Below are 14112 nucleotides of genomic sequence, written 5' to 3'. Positions count from 1 at the left end.
ACGCAAGCTCCAATTATACGGAAATTCAGCATTGGGAACATGGAATACACGTGCAAAGCGTGCAAATGAAGCGCTTTGTGAAAAAGCAAGTTATGGGCACTTAGCAGACCTTTCGCTTTCGCCCTAATTTACGTGCAAATGTAAGCATGTTTTCGCCATTAGAACTAGTCGACAGTGTCATTGACAGTGGATTTTAATTCATTTATGGGTTGCTTAGACCCACTTTCGTCAAAATGGAACAATACCATGCGTGACATTATGGTCTAGGTAATATAATTGACATTCAGAAAATAATGTCGAAAATATCGTCTGACCCTTAAATTCTTTTGAGTAGTATATTTAGGCCTCTGAGAATTGAAAATCTGCGTGATTCATTTATGTGTTACGCAGAAATAAATCCAGGTAACCCATTTTCTTTTTGCATAACCCGTTATATATTTAAGTAAATGGTGATCCAAATTTCGTGCGAACCAAAAATAGGTTATGCCAAATTAGATTCGCGAGAGCAACATGCGAACAAAACAATCGTTCTCGCAATTTTCAGAGGCCTGACATTGCATAAAAATATGTATATAAATTTACTATAAAAGTAAACTGATGAAAAGTAATTCCTAATAATACCGAATTTGTCCGACTGTAATCCAAATACTAATACATGTGTAAATTATTGATTTAGTGTGTGAGTTCATAGCACATACCAAAATAATACAATTTAATAATAAGTGTGTGAATTAAAATTTAGTGAACTTTCTGCTCCTTTGGAACAGGTGAGACACTGTTCATCACACATATTACTGGCACAGAAAAAACAACAACTGAACCTGCAAAATCACAGCCTGTTTGTCTAGTACACTGTAGTATTATGTGAAATTGACAACTTCTGAACATCTGTGATGTGCAATGGCGCGTAACCAGCACGAGGCAGACGAGGTGCTTGCCTCATCTGGAATTTCCCCAGATTTATTTTATTTTTCCTATGACACTGATATTTATTTTACAGGTCTGGGTTTGCCTCGGTGTTTTTTCCTTTCTGGCTACTCCCCAGATTTGTACAGTACTTTTACAAAATACATGGGTAATTAATAAGATTGCATACTTCACTAGGCAAGGTATAAATCATATTTAACAAACCATGATATGTCTCTTTTTAATAGTTACACACCATAAGTCTTTTATGTTTCTCCATCAGATCTATTGCTGTTCTTGATGGATTGAATTTGTATGTCACTAGGATTTGGTGCCATCTTTTACCCAAGTGTTCAACACCATGATTCAAAAATTCAAGTTCCTCTTCACTGTATGGAATTCTTCTACGTCTTTTCACATCTTTATTTCTAAATTGTTGCAAAGGATATACTGATGACTGTGTTGAATGTGGTGGAGAAACGTACTAAGGAAAAAAAAGAAAATGGTGAAATTTTTAAAGGTAAGAAAAGGAATATTTGGACATTCAGCTCTTAACATGTTTATTTCAATATTTGATCAATAGAATTAGAGAAACCCCCACTTCCTCCACATGGGCTAGTTCTACCAATAAAACAGCAAGGGATCTTTTATAGGCACATTCCCATAACCAGGCCTTTCATATACCATTCGGTGAGGGGGAGAGCACTGGTTGGGATAGGGGGGAAAAACAAATCAGTTGAATGGATCCACTGAGGTGGTTTGATCTTGCAACCCATCACACATCAGGCAAAAACTGAGCTACAGTCTGTTCCCTTGCAAAGGGTAGTTGGTTGAGCACTCACCTATGGTGTTTGTGTCGCAGGATCAAACCACCTTAGTGGATCCATTCAACTGACTGTCCAACCAATGCATCACAACTGGTCAAAGGTCGTGGTATGTGCTTTCCTGTCTGTGGGAAAAGTGCATATAAAAGATCCCTTGCTGCTAATAAAAAAATGTAACGGATTTCCTCTGATGACTACAAGTCATAATTACCAAATGTTTGACATCCAATAGCCATTGATTAATTAATCAATGTGCTCTTGTGGTGTTGTTAAACAAAACAAACTTTAACCTTGCAAAGGGACAGTTCTTACTGTATAACTTTATAAATCTTTAAACATAGAGACTGATCACATTTACTGGTACTGGTACTGGTACTGGTACTTGTACTTGTACTTGTACTTGTACTTGTACAACAATTAAATCATCCCAGTTAGTGGGGGGAAATTTATTGTTTGTGGGGATGTGAGGGGTATATAATAATTGCAATGTACACAAAATTTTTAATAACCTAAAAACAATATTTGGTTGTAATTTTAGGGGCATGTTGTTCTATCTTCTTATTATCTTTATATTTCAAAAATAAAAGAATAACTTTGGCAATTAATTTACGTAACTTTGATAGTCCCTTTAATTCCGTAATCAACAGGTTGAATGTGAACTAGAGTTACTTCCCTTGATCAATTTGTTTTAGTAGACGACAAACATGTCGGAAGTATCTACTGCTGTTCGAGTTAAACGTATTCGAAGTCGAAAATCAAATTATAGCGATAATGAAATTGCCATAATGGTAGACGAGGTGGCTGCTAACTATAGCACTTTATTTTCGTCAGTTCCATCGAGTAATTTGAAAATGAAAAATGACATTTGGAATAGTATTGCTCAAAAGTGAGTAGCTTCGACTGTCACTGTTTTACTTTTAGTTTTTTAAGTTGGGCTGATCGTCTTAAATTCCTGTTCGGGATGTGGCAAACTCTTCTCCCCACTATCTGTTTATTATTATTATTATTATTATTATTATTAAGCGGGATCGTCCATAAACGTCCTGAGGACGGTCCTCAAAAGTCAAATTAAAAAAAACCCAATGAACATGGGCTGGCGCAGTATTATTATTATAGTATAGTACTATTAGTAGTTCATTAAAATAAACCTGGACAAGTTGATGCATGTGGAGGTTTATTTTAATGAACTGATTGCAGTAGCAATACCCCTCAGATGTTTCAAACCGAACTGTGTCATTCAACAATATAAAAAAAAAAAATTGGTGCCAATTAAATATCAAAATAATGTATAATATGCAGACGGACTCTGGAACCTGAAAATACCCCCTCCCCCTTCCTAACATTGGATTGTGAAAAACATCCTCTTCTTTTTTTATCATTTTGCCTCAAGTACTGAGCCATTCAAGAGCTATAGTCTCTCACAGGGAATGCTTGTTTGTTTTTTCATACTATGGAATTTAGTACAAGTTATTTATTTCTGAGCCGATTATTTCCACACAAGAACAGTATGTTTTTATTTTCAAAGCACTTTTACTTTTCTTCTTACATAAAACCAACCTGAAATTATTTACAAAAAACATTTTTGTAGGAGGATGGGGTGGACTATAGATGAATATTTGGATGGTTATTAACACTTTCTGTCATCCAAAAACATTGGATTTTAACCACCATCGAGTATGCTCAGTCAATAGACAAAGATTTCTGGTTTAATACAACAAATTTATCATCAACCTGTCGGCTTCTAATCAATTAACTGAAACATTGTTAAAAGGGAATGCTGTTGGGTTTCTTCCTGTAGAATGTGTATTAGTGATTCATATGTGAATTGTTTTAGGTTGGGGGGGGGGGGGGGGGACCATGGGTAAATGGACACTGCATTTAATGTACATACATGTACATACACATTTCAACTTTGTGAAATGAAAATTATAAACAAAGTTTTTAAAAAAAGGTTCTAGGGTTTGGGGTTTTTTTAAGTTGGGGTAGGGTGGGGTAGGATCCTCAGTCCCATCTTATGGATATGCTCTTGATTAAACATCTTTTACTTCGGTTTAGTTACTTTACTTAAAATGAAAATGAATGCTTGTTATTGCATAGCTAATTTCCTCAGTGTTCTGAACTTCTTAGCAGAACATTATGTTTTATGGAGTTTACAGTAAAAAAAAAAGAGAGATACTTTTAGAATGTACATGTATCTACTAGCAGTTCTAACTGCTTCAACCCCCCTCCCGAAACATATCTATTAAAACAAAATTATTCATAAAAAGAAATTTATAGTTTTTAAATAAAATAAATTTTCATGTTTCCATGAGGTGTTTTTGTAATTTAATTTAGACATGCTGAAATTAGAACCATGTGTCTGGTTTATTGTTGTTGTTTTTTACTGGGTTTTTGACGGATGTTTTTATGTTTTAAATATTACAGGATCAATGCATCTACAGGTACAGGGGTAGATCGATCAGGAAAAGAAATCAGGAAGAAGTGGAATTACTTTAAGTGCGTTAGTTACAAACTTCATTCATGAGATTGTAAAATAAAAATTGGTTGTATTTCTGTTCCAAAGAACAGACATTAATTAGGTCAAGCAAGGCATTGTGTATATGCCAGAGCAATTATTTCATAATAATAATATGTTGTCTCCATAAATTGTTCCATATACATTCATGAGTACTGTTGTTCTTCTGTAATTATAGTTCGAGAATTTGACGAGAAAAATCTGAATATTCAAATGTTTATAAATGCAAATGAGCTGTCACTTTGCATACAGTAACAAATAAATACAATCAATTACAGATGCTATGTCAAGAAAAAAACTCTCCTCAATATAAGATCAAAAAAGATGACCAGGGGTGGACCTACACCATCAGCATGTGCACTGACTCGCACTGAAAAAAAGGTAATTGTTATGTTTTCAAGCTTGGGCTTCTAGATTATCGCTAGTGATATTCAATGTTAGGCTAGTAAATAACTACTATTGCCATGCCCAATGGCTAGTGAAATGTTTTTGGTCAAATGTTGCAGTAAGTTTATTTTGTAAATATGAATATCCTGATACCACCCCAACCCCACTCAATATAAGCATTTGTAAGCTCTATCTCCCTCTTTAGGTGACATATCTGATTATTACTATTATTTAGTAAAGTTGTATTAACTTAAAGAAGTAGGGCTAGTGAATTTCTAATTGTGGCTGGTAATTGTTTTGGCCGAGCCCCAGGGTCAAAATTTCCACCACCGAGGGTGTACTTTTTCTATCCCATATGACCGTATATGATGGAGTCTTTTTCTCCCATCCATTCGATAAATAAACCATTATTTTATGCAAACAAAGATGACTAAAAAGTAACTTCTTTATTTGACTTTTTTTTATCATAAATAAACTAAACTATCATATTTTCTGCATCTGTTTCATGTGTTAAATACAATTTAACACTACAAATTAACAAGCTTTTATAATGAAAGTTTTAAAAACAAAATATTGATCTAAAACTAACCAACTTGCATTAATATGATGTCATATATTACCAACGACGTACTACTCCACACTCCCCATCTTAAACATAATGACGTCATAGCCTAAGGCTATTCAAGACAGATTTATTCTGTATGGGCTGACGTCATGGAATGGGTCCGTCTTGCATAATGCAGCACAACTAGGGATGAGAGAAATAGGTATTACTTTACTGATAGCGATGTCAAACTTGGTTCAATGTTAAATTTTTGCATTAATTAGCTCCTTTTCTCACTCAATATATGCACTAGACCGATGAAACTTGGTTTATAGTTGCAAATGTGAACGTTCGTCTTAATGTGTGTTAATACATTATAAAAAACTAGTTTTTTTTTTAATAAGCTGGATTATTCATGGATCTTACATCACAAAATTTTATTATTATTTTTATTACTATTATTAGTTTTTTTAAGTATTGAGATGAACATCTATGAATGCACTTACAGGTATAAGCCACACAAAATCAGTTTACGAAAGGTGAGACATTTAATTCTGAAGAATTCTTATTTATAACATCCAAGTACTAGAGAAAATTATTTTAGTAATTTGACACATTTAGAATATTACATTTAATGAACTGAAAACAATCTATATTAATTTCGAGAAATTGCACTAGATAAATAATAATAGATTGTTGATAATTTATATCCAGTTTATGTTTATGACCTTGAGAATAAGGTGGTGTTCACATCAACATATGTGCAGATGTGATACCAGACTTTAATGTAGTTAAACTTGTTCATGAATGTTGCTCCTGAACCTTTCAAAGTTCAAACGTTTATTCTGCATTTCTAAAGGCTCATGTTGAATTCACTAAAGTTAATTGTATTTCTGAGTTTTCAGTTTTGAAAGAATTCTTATTTACCGGTACTGAACTTTTAGTGATAAATGTTTGTATATATGCAACTATAAAATTGTGTTTACAGGTGTTATCACTAATCCCAATTTGTCAGATTGAAACAGATGGAGAATTAGAAACTGATATGTCTGATGGTAAAGTATGTTCTTAGTGGTTAGAGTATTTTTTAAATTGGTAAAGTATGTTCTTAGTGGTTATAGTATCTTTTAAATTCTTAAGAAGTGTTTCTGTTTACCACTAAGCAGTAATTTAATTCATTAAATACCTCTTTTTTTTAAGTTCTAAGTCATAAAGGATAAAAATAATGTGTTTGTGTGTTTATTGGGGTTTTTTTTTTAACATTTGTGGATATAGGCTAGAATGACATCTGAATCCACCACGGACATTGGGAATATGCAATTTAATTTTTATGTGTAAACATACTTTCTCCCCCATTCACATTAATATCTTATTATCTGCAATTCTAGTAACATTTCTAACTTTAGGATGTATAACAACATTGTCACAACATATAATTTTTCATGATCCAGATACAAATTTGAAAAAGTTAACCCACATGTAAACATACAGTAATAACATTTGAAAAATGTAATTTAGAGTAAAATTCTGTACTAAATGGACACATTTTATTTAACTCTTTCAGAATGCAGCACAATGATAGATGAAACAGGATGTAGTGGAGCTGATGGGCCAGTAAGCCCCAACTTTCCCAGAGATGTCTCAGAGCCAGAGAGTAGTGTGGCACAATTCATACCCAGACCTCTAACCCAACCTGGTAAAAACAAAGTTTGAAAAATATATTAATAAGTGTATGTCTCAACATATAAATCAAAACTTGAAGAATAAGAACACCACAAGAATGTCTTCCTGTATAATCATTGTTCTTCATTTTTCCTTGTCTTTACTCAATTTTGTGACATTCTTTAGTTCAATACCTAAGTTTTTATTACCATACTTGTTTTACTACTCAACAATTTAGTATTAAAACCACTGACCTTCATTATTATGTAGTGTAAAATATTTTAGGTTATAACAGCATTCCGATTGTTAACTTGTTTACAGTGTTTTGCTTAAATTATGAGCTTTGGCAAGTCTAACATGTTTCTGGTCATCCAGGTGGGTCTAGTGGCTCAAAATAAAATTTATGTGAAACAAAACAGGAATGTACTTTGAAAACTAAGATCAGCATCTTTAAGTTTCCAGGTATACTTTAAAAAGTAAATAATTGTAGTTAATGAATTTGCTTCTTTGAAAGTCATTTCTAATATTAATTTATTTTCTCATTTGGACAGCAGTGAAAGAGGAGTCAGTCCTACAGAGCACTGTTAACATTGTCAGCCGAGTGGGTGTGGAAACTCGGAAACTGGCCGTTTTAAAGCAGCTTCTTGATGTGGAAAAAACCAGATTGTGTGTCGAGAGAAGTAGGCTGGCAATAGAGGAGAGGCGATTGTTATTAGAAGAGGAGAAGCTATCGCTGATGAAGACATCCATAACTAGTAGTGCTCTGCAGGATCCTTCATTAAATTAACATTGTGTTGTTGGATATGAAAATTTAAAAATTTTGTTTTACTGTGAATATATATACTGTTCAAAATACCGGTAAGTAGGGGATATTGGAAGTAAAATATGAATATGTATGGAATGAAACAACACAAAACCATGGCCAGCCCTGATCCCAGAGCTGCTCAACACAACACCATGGTTAGACACCAACATTAGCAAACTATTTGACTTACTCCTATTGTGATCATTTGATTTAATTTGAAGTGCATATACCAATCTATCAAGAATTTTTCAGCTCCTTGTTGCTGAACGCAGTCATGGTTCTAGGAAGATTTCACTTTCACATTCTTCTTAAATGGACTAAGTCAAATTATACTGAATGGCAACATTTTTAAAAACTTGGTCTATTAGAATGGAGTAGAGATTTTTTTTTTCCTCCTCAATTTTACGACAGCTTTAAAGTTTTTGTGGGGTATAGCCGATTGCTGCCAAGTCTTCCGAGGGCTGCACTTGATCATCAACTGCTTATTTTTGAACAATAAATGGAGGATTCATCACAAGGGTTTTTCAATATGGAAAATATCAACCAAGTCTATGTCAATCGGTATTTGTCAAGGCTCTGCGTAAACAAATACCGATTAACTTAAACAAGGTTGATGTTTTATATATTAAAAAATTGCGAATTCTATTTATCCTACAACACTTCTAATATAACTTCTTTTTTTATATTTAGTAAATCAAAGTTCTGAAGTCATGGCGATTAACACAAATATAGTTTGATGTCACCCAAATCTCATCTCATGAAAACAATACACTCAGGTATACAAGTCTTGTTGGCTGTAAACAAATGACCCATTGACAGCAAAACATTATTAACTGAGTTAATAATGGTAAATATGAAATGAGTTTATGACATGGATATTACTCCGTATGGATAAGTTGTAGGATAAATATGTGTATAGAGGATGGCTTACATTATTTAGTTACTTATTTAATTCAGTGAAAGGTAAGGATTGTTTGACAGTGGCTATTAGTAGGGATGGGTATTGCCAGAAAGCCAATACCTGCAGTGCAAAATGACTAGATATGTCACATTTGAACACCAAGGATTTACAAAACGGTAACTAACAAGTTTCTTATTTGTGCATATTCTCTCCATTTAGGAGTGAAATAATTTGTTAATTGTCACATTCAAACTTTATAGCAACAGAACAGTATCAGGATTCATCCTACATAAATGTAACTAATGTCTGTCAATAGGTTTTGAAATAAAATGCTGCAATGTTCATACCTGCAGAACCAACATGGTAAACTGATAGTACTGCATATCCCTAGCTATTGGGTGTCCAGCAATAATTGTGACACCGAGTCTAGATTAAGACCAACTACTGCCAAATGGGTTACTCTTATCAATTAGTGATAAAAGGTATATTATATGCAGTTTCCAACAGACATCACAGCAGTAAGTCTGATTTAGTAGTTGTGGAGCACTGGCTGAAGGGGGGGAAACCCAATTAGGTACATCCAAGCACTCTACCTCTGACAATTGTATGTTGCTAGTAATATATATTATGTGCCAAATTATTCATGTTTATTCTAGTTTTTTACTGATATTAAAATACTGAAATGTAAACTTAGTTTTTGTGTTGTCAATTCTTTTAAGACCATCAGGGCCATACCTAGCCTAAACCAAGGGAAATAGGGTGGGTGTGAAAATGGAATTCTCAAACCGTAATTGAGGATCTTCTAAAACCTAAAAAGGGCACTTTGGGGCTTGTTGTGTGGCTGCAGCCATCTCCTCGTTTCCACCATTAGGTATAGCCTTGGACCAGGCATACATGTATGTTAAAAACTGTTTTGGGGATGAAGTGCATGAGTTTTGCATAAATATGTGCATATGAAAACCCCCAATAAATCAATAGCATACGATAGTTTAGTTTACACTTTAATAACCTACTCTATAGTATGTTTGTGTATTCAATATACGATGAAAAGATGTTCAGGGCTAGAAATGAAAAAAAATATCTACATGCACCAGGTGCATGCTGAAAAAAAGTTACATGCACCATTAAAATTCTGCATGCACCAAAAATAAGGCAACTTCGTTTTTTTTTTTATACAAAGCTATTCGGAATTATTCGGCAATACCTATATTTATTTATTAACAGTACTGGAACGTTATACAACTGCGTTTATTACTGATTCTTGATCAAATTTGAAAATTTCACCCAACGTAAACGCCTTACAGAAATCTATAATAGGCCTATTACAAAAACTTACGGATATATGTGTTTTGTATTAAACAAGTTATCAACTTTTTTACGCAATACACAGTACTTGAAAAATATTAGCATGCACCGCGTGCACCCAGTTTTAAAAGTTACATGCACACGCAAAAATCAGCATGCACCGGTGCATGTACTAACACTGCATTTCGAGCCCTGATGTTTTTACTGCTTAAAACTAATCCAGCAAGTTGTGGTTGAAATACAAGGTTAAGTACAGTAGAATAATTTATATTCTGCTAGTATTCTATCTGAATTAAACTTTTGATGCTATAATAAAAAATAGCTACAGCCACTGTAAAAATGTATGCTGCAAATATAAATGGAAAAAGAGAATGTGTATATGTTTTCACTTACCTCAGCTTGGAATAACATCGTTTGTGCATGTTTCATCCTCCCTTCTTAAAAGATGTATTAATATTTCCATCAATGGCTCCCACTATCTTATAACAGGTTAAAAATACATTCCACTTCAATGAAAACTAATATAGTAAATGGTTGGAAAAATAGCTTGAACATTCAACAAGCTGTGTCTTTTATCCAGTTGAACCAAATATTGCAGATTTATTTTAACCACACAAGGTTATGATCTTTATTAGTTCCCTACCATTTTGACCGGAAGGGACTAAAGGTTTTTTGTCTGTGCATCTGTCCAACATAATAGTTTTCAGGACTTTTTTTTTTACGCATTGCCTCGAAATATTGAGTTGAAAATGTGTGTATAACTTTATGATACACATCAAGGTAGACTTTCATGGAGATTTGGAGTTATGGCCCTTGAATTTTTGAGACACAACAAGTTGTTGGGCCCTGTATGGGACATGTTTTGATTTAGCAGTACTCTCAGAATGCTTATTTCCAATGGTAAATTAAAAAATTATTTATAATTCATTTGGATAGTCACATAATCATGAAATTATACCTAGCCAGTATATTCCTGAAAAAAATAAGAATTCCTTGGAATTAAATGTCTCACCTACCATAAACTTAAATTCAATGTCTCTCATAGCTGCATCCATAAACGTTCATCTCAAAACATATTTTACGTTGTCGAAATAGTAATCCCTACATCTCTCCTTGATATCAGTGCAAAACAAAAACTGAACACTTTAAAAACCAAATTTAATTACATGTAATCTTATTTTAATTTTTAATTAAATTTAAAAAATGTGTTGAGATGACCATTCATAAATGTAACTATGAATATAATAGGACTTGCACTTTGTGAGAATAGCCAAATAATGGCAAGATAAATGCTGAAGTATCTTAATTAAAAACTCAAAAATTAAAAGAATGTTTTAAACTGTATTGAAATGAACATATATAGGTGCATTAGCCTAGGACTTAGTTTGTGAGAAACGGAGCTAAAAGTAAAGGTTTTTGCTGTTGTGCATGCCATTGGAAAAGTAATGCCTATATCTCTGCTTTTGACTACAAACTAACGAGTCTGAAGGCAGACCTATCTCAGACTAATAATTTCTCTCCAGTCTTACGTTATATTAAAACTATTTTAGATTATCAAATTAATTGGGTTGGCTCAGAATTTTATATTAGATAACTACTTTAACATCAGTTATTAGATACAAATTTTATAACCATAACTTTACTACCTTTGAACTTGGTTCAGAGTCGCTACTGGATCCTGGGAAGTCGTACACATTCTGGGTTTTCTTTTGCTGATGCACATTAATTTCTTGTTTGCTAATCCATTCCTTAATGTTGGCTCGCAATGGTCTTCTTTTTTGGCTAGATGTTAATGCTGCATATCTTGATTCTTTAGTTTTTTGAATGAAATTTCGTTCTAGTCTTCTGATGTTTCGATGACTTGAACATGTATTAGTGCTGGTTTCCAAAGTGATGTTGAAAGTCCGACTGTTCAAAGTGGATCCACCTATCTGTTCTGAAGAATTGCATCCTAAATGGAAGTAATTAGATACAGTTTTAGTGTATTTTAAAATGTAAAAATTTAAGCTATTTATTAAACAGTATTTTTCAATTTACCTTAATTTTTTTACTTAAAAATAATTTTTTTAAATTTTAGTCGAAAGGTTTATGATTTGAACAAGTGGTTCCAGAGAGAGAGAGAAAAAAATTCTGTAACACAAATTTTCATATTTCTTAAAATCAAAGGCCATAACTCTATGAAAAAAAATCTAAATTGCCATGAAAGTCAAACTGAATCTGTAACAGAACATGATAAAACTATAAACAAAATTTGAGCTCAGTATCATGAGGCATTATGAAAACCCCCATCCAGGAACTATATGTGGGACAGACAGAAGGATGGAGATGAAACCTATAGTCCTCTTTAGTTAGACCAGTAGGGGGCTAAAAGCAAAAACATCCACATACCGCCACATTATTGGAAAATTAAAAAGAATGGTGTTATATATTCATTATCTAGTCATTTTGGTACAGAAAAACCAACATTAAATTAAAACACTTGGAGTGGTACCTGGACAAAGAAGGTTTTTCCTCTCTTTAGATTGTAGTGTGTTAGAAGTGCACTCTGAATTCATTTCGCTGTCGGCTAAAAATAACAAAATATAATGGGATTAAGCATGTAGTTCATACACACAGGTAATTTTCACTTTATAAATTTTAACTTTTCCACATTTTGGGGGGTATATCCTTGCTTTCAATATAACTGTTAATGTTCTGTTAAAATATTTAGAAAATATTTTTTTTGTAACATACACCTTTAAAGTGAAAAAGCCTTTAAATGATTGTTAAAAAATCAACATTTAATCTTTCATTTACCAACATTAGTGAAAAAGGTTAATTTAATCAAAAAGAAAAGAAAAGAAAATCCTACAAAACAAGAAGTAAGAATCTGCTATTATTGTTTTAACCCATAGAGTGCTGCAAACGTGTATACATGTTCTAGGTAAAGTATTATGACGTCACATGGAACCGTCGTCATAGCGTCGCTATGGTTTGACTGTTTTAATTTTTTTTACATAAGAAAACGTTAATGGATAATAGGTGCATAAAATCCTCAAAGATATAGACAATTGACAGCAGAGAATTGGGTGTTTATTGCAAATTAAAAAATAAAAATAAAATAAAGATGTGTTTGTTTTTAATCTATGATGTTGCAGTTTTTATTCCTCAGTGTAGGCCTACTCACATGCTACAACGAACTGTATTATACATTGCTATATCACCAGAATTACAAGAACAGTGTAGTTTCACTTCGAAATATTACTAAAACGTAGTTATATGGAACACGTTTTACTATAACGACCTGACGACATCTGGTACCCAAAAGGACATTCGCACCATTTTTGACAGCTGATCACATGATGTCATTGTTTCCCCTTTCCCAATCGATTTAAAAAAAATGATTTGTTGAAAAAAAATAAAAAAATGTTTTATTTAACGACGCACTCAACACATTTTATTTACGGTTATATGGCGTCAGACATATGGTTAAGGACCACACAGATTTTGAGAGGAAACCCGCTGTCGCCACTACATGGGCTACTCTTTCCAATTAGCAACAAGGGATCTTTTATTTGCGCTTCCCACAGGCAGGATAGCACAAACCATGGCCTTTGTTGAAGCAGTTATGGATCACTGGTCAGTGCAAGTGGTTTACACCTACCCATTGAGCCTTGCAGAGCACTCACTCAGGGTTTGGAGTTGGTATCTGGATGAAAAATCCCATGCCTCGACTGGGATCCGAACCCAGTACCTACCAGCCTGTAGACCGATGGCCTAACCACTATGCCACCGAGGCTGGTTTGATTTGTTGATGTTATATTAGATGTTATAAAGCAATTGATATTTATTACAAAAATGGATCATTTGACAGCATAAATACCACTTCCTTTTATCACGAAAGATATCAGTAGCGCTAACATATCAACAAATATCAGTGTTGTGTTCTTTGGGGGGGGGGGGGGGGGGGGGGGGGGGGGTTATTCTTCTTTGCTTCTTTTTAAATTTTTGTTTGTTTTTGTTTGGATGTACATTAAATCACTACGTTATTATTGTTGTACTTCATAAAAAATCACTAAACATTATGGTATGGTAATGCATTGTAATTTTGCATGTGATTTACAGGCCTATATAGCTATTCACAAAGATGAATTGCCTAAACAAAAATAAATAATAATTGTTTTTGTTGCACTAATAAAGGTGAACTCATGGGCGTACATAGGATTTTGAAAAGGGGGGTTCCAAAATAGATTGCAGAGATATTGCAGAGATATTGGGCATATA

At 33.4% G+C, this 14112-nt stretch overlaps 2 protein-coding genes across 4 annotated transcripts in view; one reads left to right on the top strand and one right to left on the bottom strand.

Moving 5' to 3' along the window:
- Positions 1 to 14112, bottom strand: part of LOC121380765 (putative uncharacterized protein DDB_G0282133) — a 38988-nt gene that overhangs the window by 2855 nt on the left and 22021 nt on the right. The window contains exons 14-16 of one of the 2 annotated variants that reach the window (XM_041509730.1): positions 12341 to 12415; positions 11496 to 11800; positions 1163 to 1390 (exon numbers count right to left, since the gene is read on the bottom strand). In XM_041509730.1, the coding sequence (XP_041365664.1) occupies positions 1163 to 1390; positions 11496 to 11800; positions 12341 to 12415 (608 nt within the window). Of the gene's footprint in view, positions 1 to 1162; positions 1391 to 9981; positions 10823 to 11495; positions 11801 to 12340; positions 12416 to 14112 lie in introns of those variants that run through there. The other variant, XM_041509731.1, reaches the window with a different exon arrangement.
- LOC121380766 lies at positions 1904 to 9233 on the top strand. 2 transcript variants are annotated; one of them, XM_041509735.1, is made up of 6 exons: positions 1904 to 2616; positions 4155 to 4226; positions 4524 to 4626; positions 6165 to 6231; positions 6741 to 6872; positions 7393 to 9233. In XM_041509735.1, the coding sequence occupies exons 1-6, from the start codon at positions 2435 to 2437 to the stop codon at positions 7623 to 7625; spliced, it is 789 nt and encodes a 262-aa protein (XP_041365669.1). In that variant the 5' UTR covers positions 1904 to 2434; the 3' UTR covers positions 7626 to 9233. The 2 variants fall into 2 exon arrangements, with proteins under 2 accessions (XP_041365669.1, XP_041365668.1); XM_041509734.1 differs by having other exon boundaries at positions 7390 to 9233.

The sequence above is a fragment of the Gigantopelta aegis genome, chromosome 9, assembly GCF_016097555.1.
Source record: "Gigantopelta aegis isolate Gae_Host chromosome 9, Gae_host_genome, whole genome shotgun sequence".
NCBI classification, from domain to species: domain Eukaryota; kingdom Metazoa; phylum Mollusca; class Gastropoda; order Neomphalida; family Peltospiridae; genus Gigantopelta; species Gigantopelta aegis.
The sequence above is the reverse complement of the archived record's forward strand: the minus strand, read 5'-3'. Positions and strand labels throughout refer to the sequence as shown.

Bases quoted from the DNA above. Each gene is read 5' to 3' on its own strand.
- LOC121380766 (XM_041509734.1), top strand. From the start codon at position 2,435: ATGTCGGAAGTATCTACTGCTGTTCGAGTTAAACGTATTCGAAGTCGA. The intron at 2,617-4,154 runs GTGAGTAGCTTC...TAAATATTACAG, and splicing joins TGGAATAGTATTGCTCAAAA to GATCAATGCATCTACAGGTA. The intron at 6,873-7,389 runs GTAAAAACAAAG...TCATTTGGACAG, and splicing joins CAGACCTCTAACCCAACCTG to CAGTGAAAGAGGAGTCAGTC.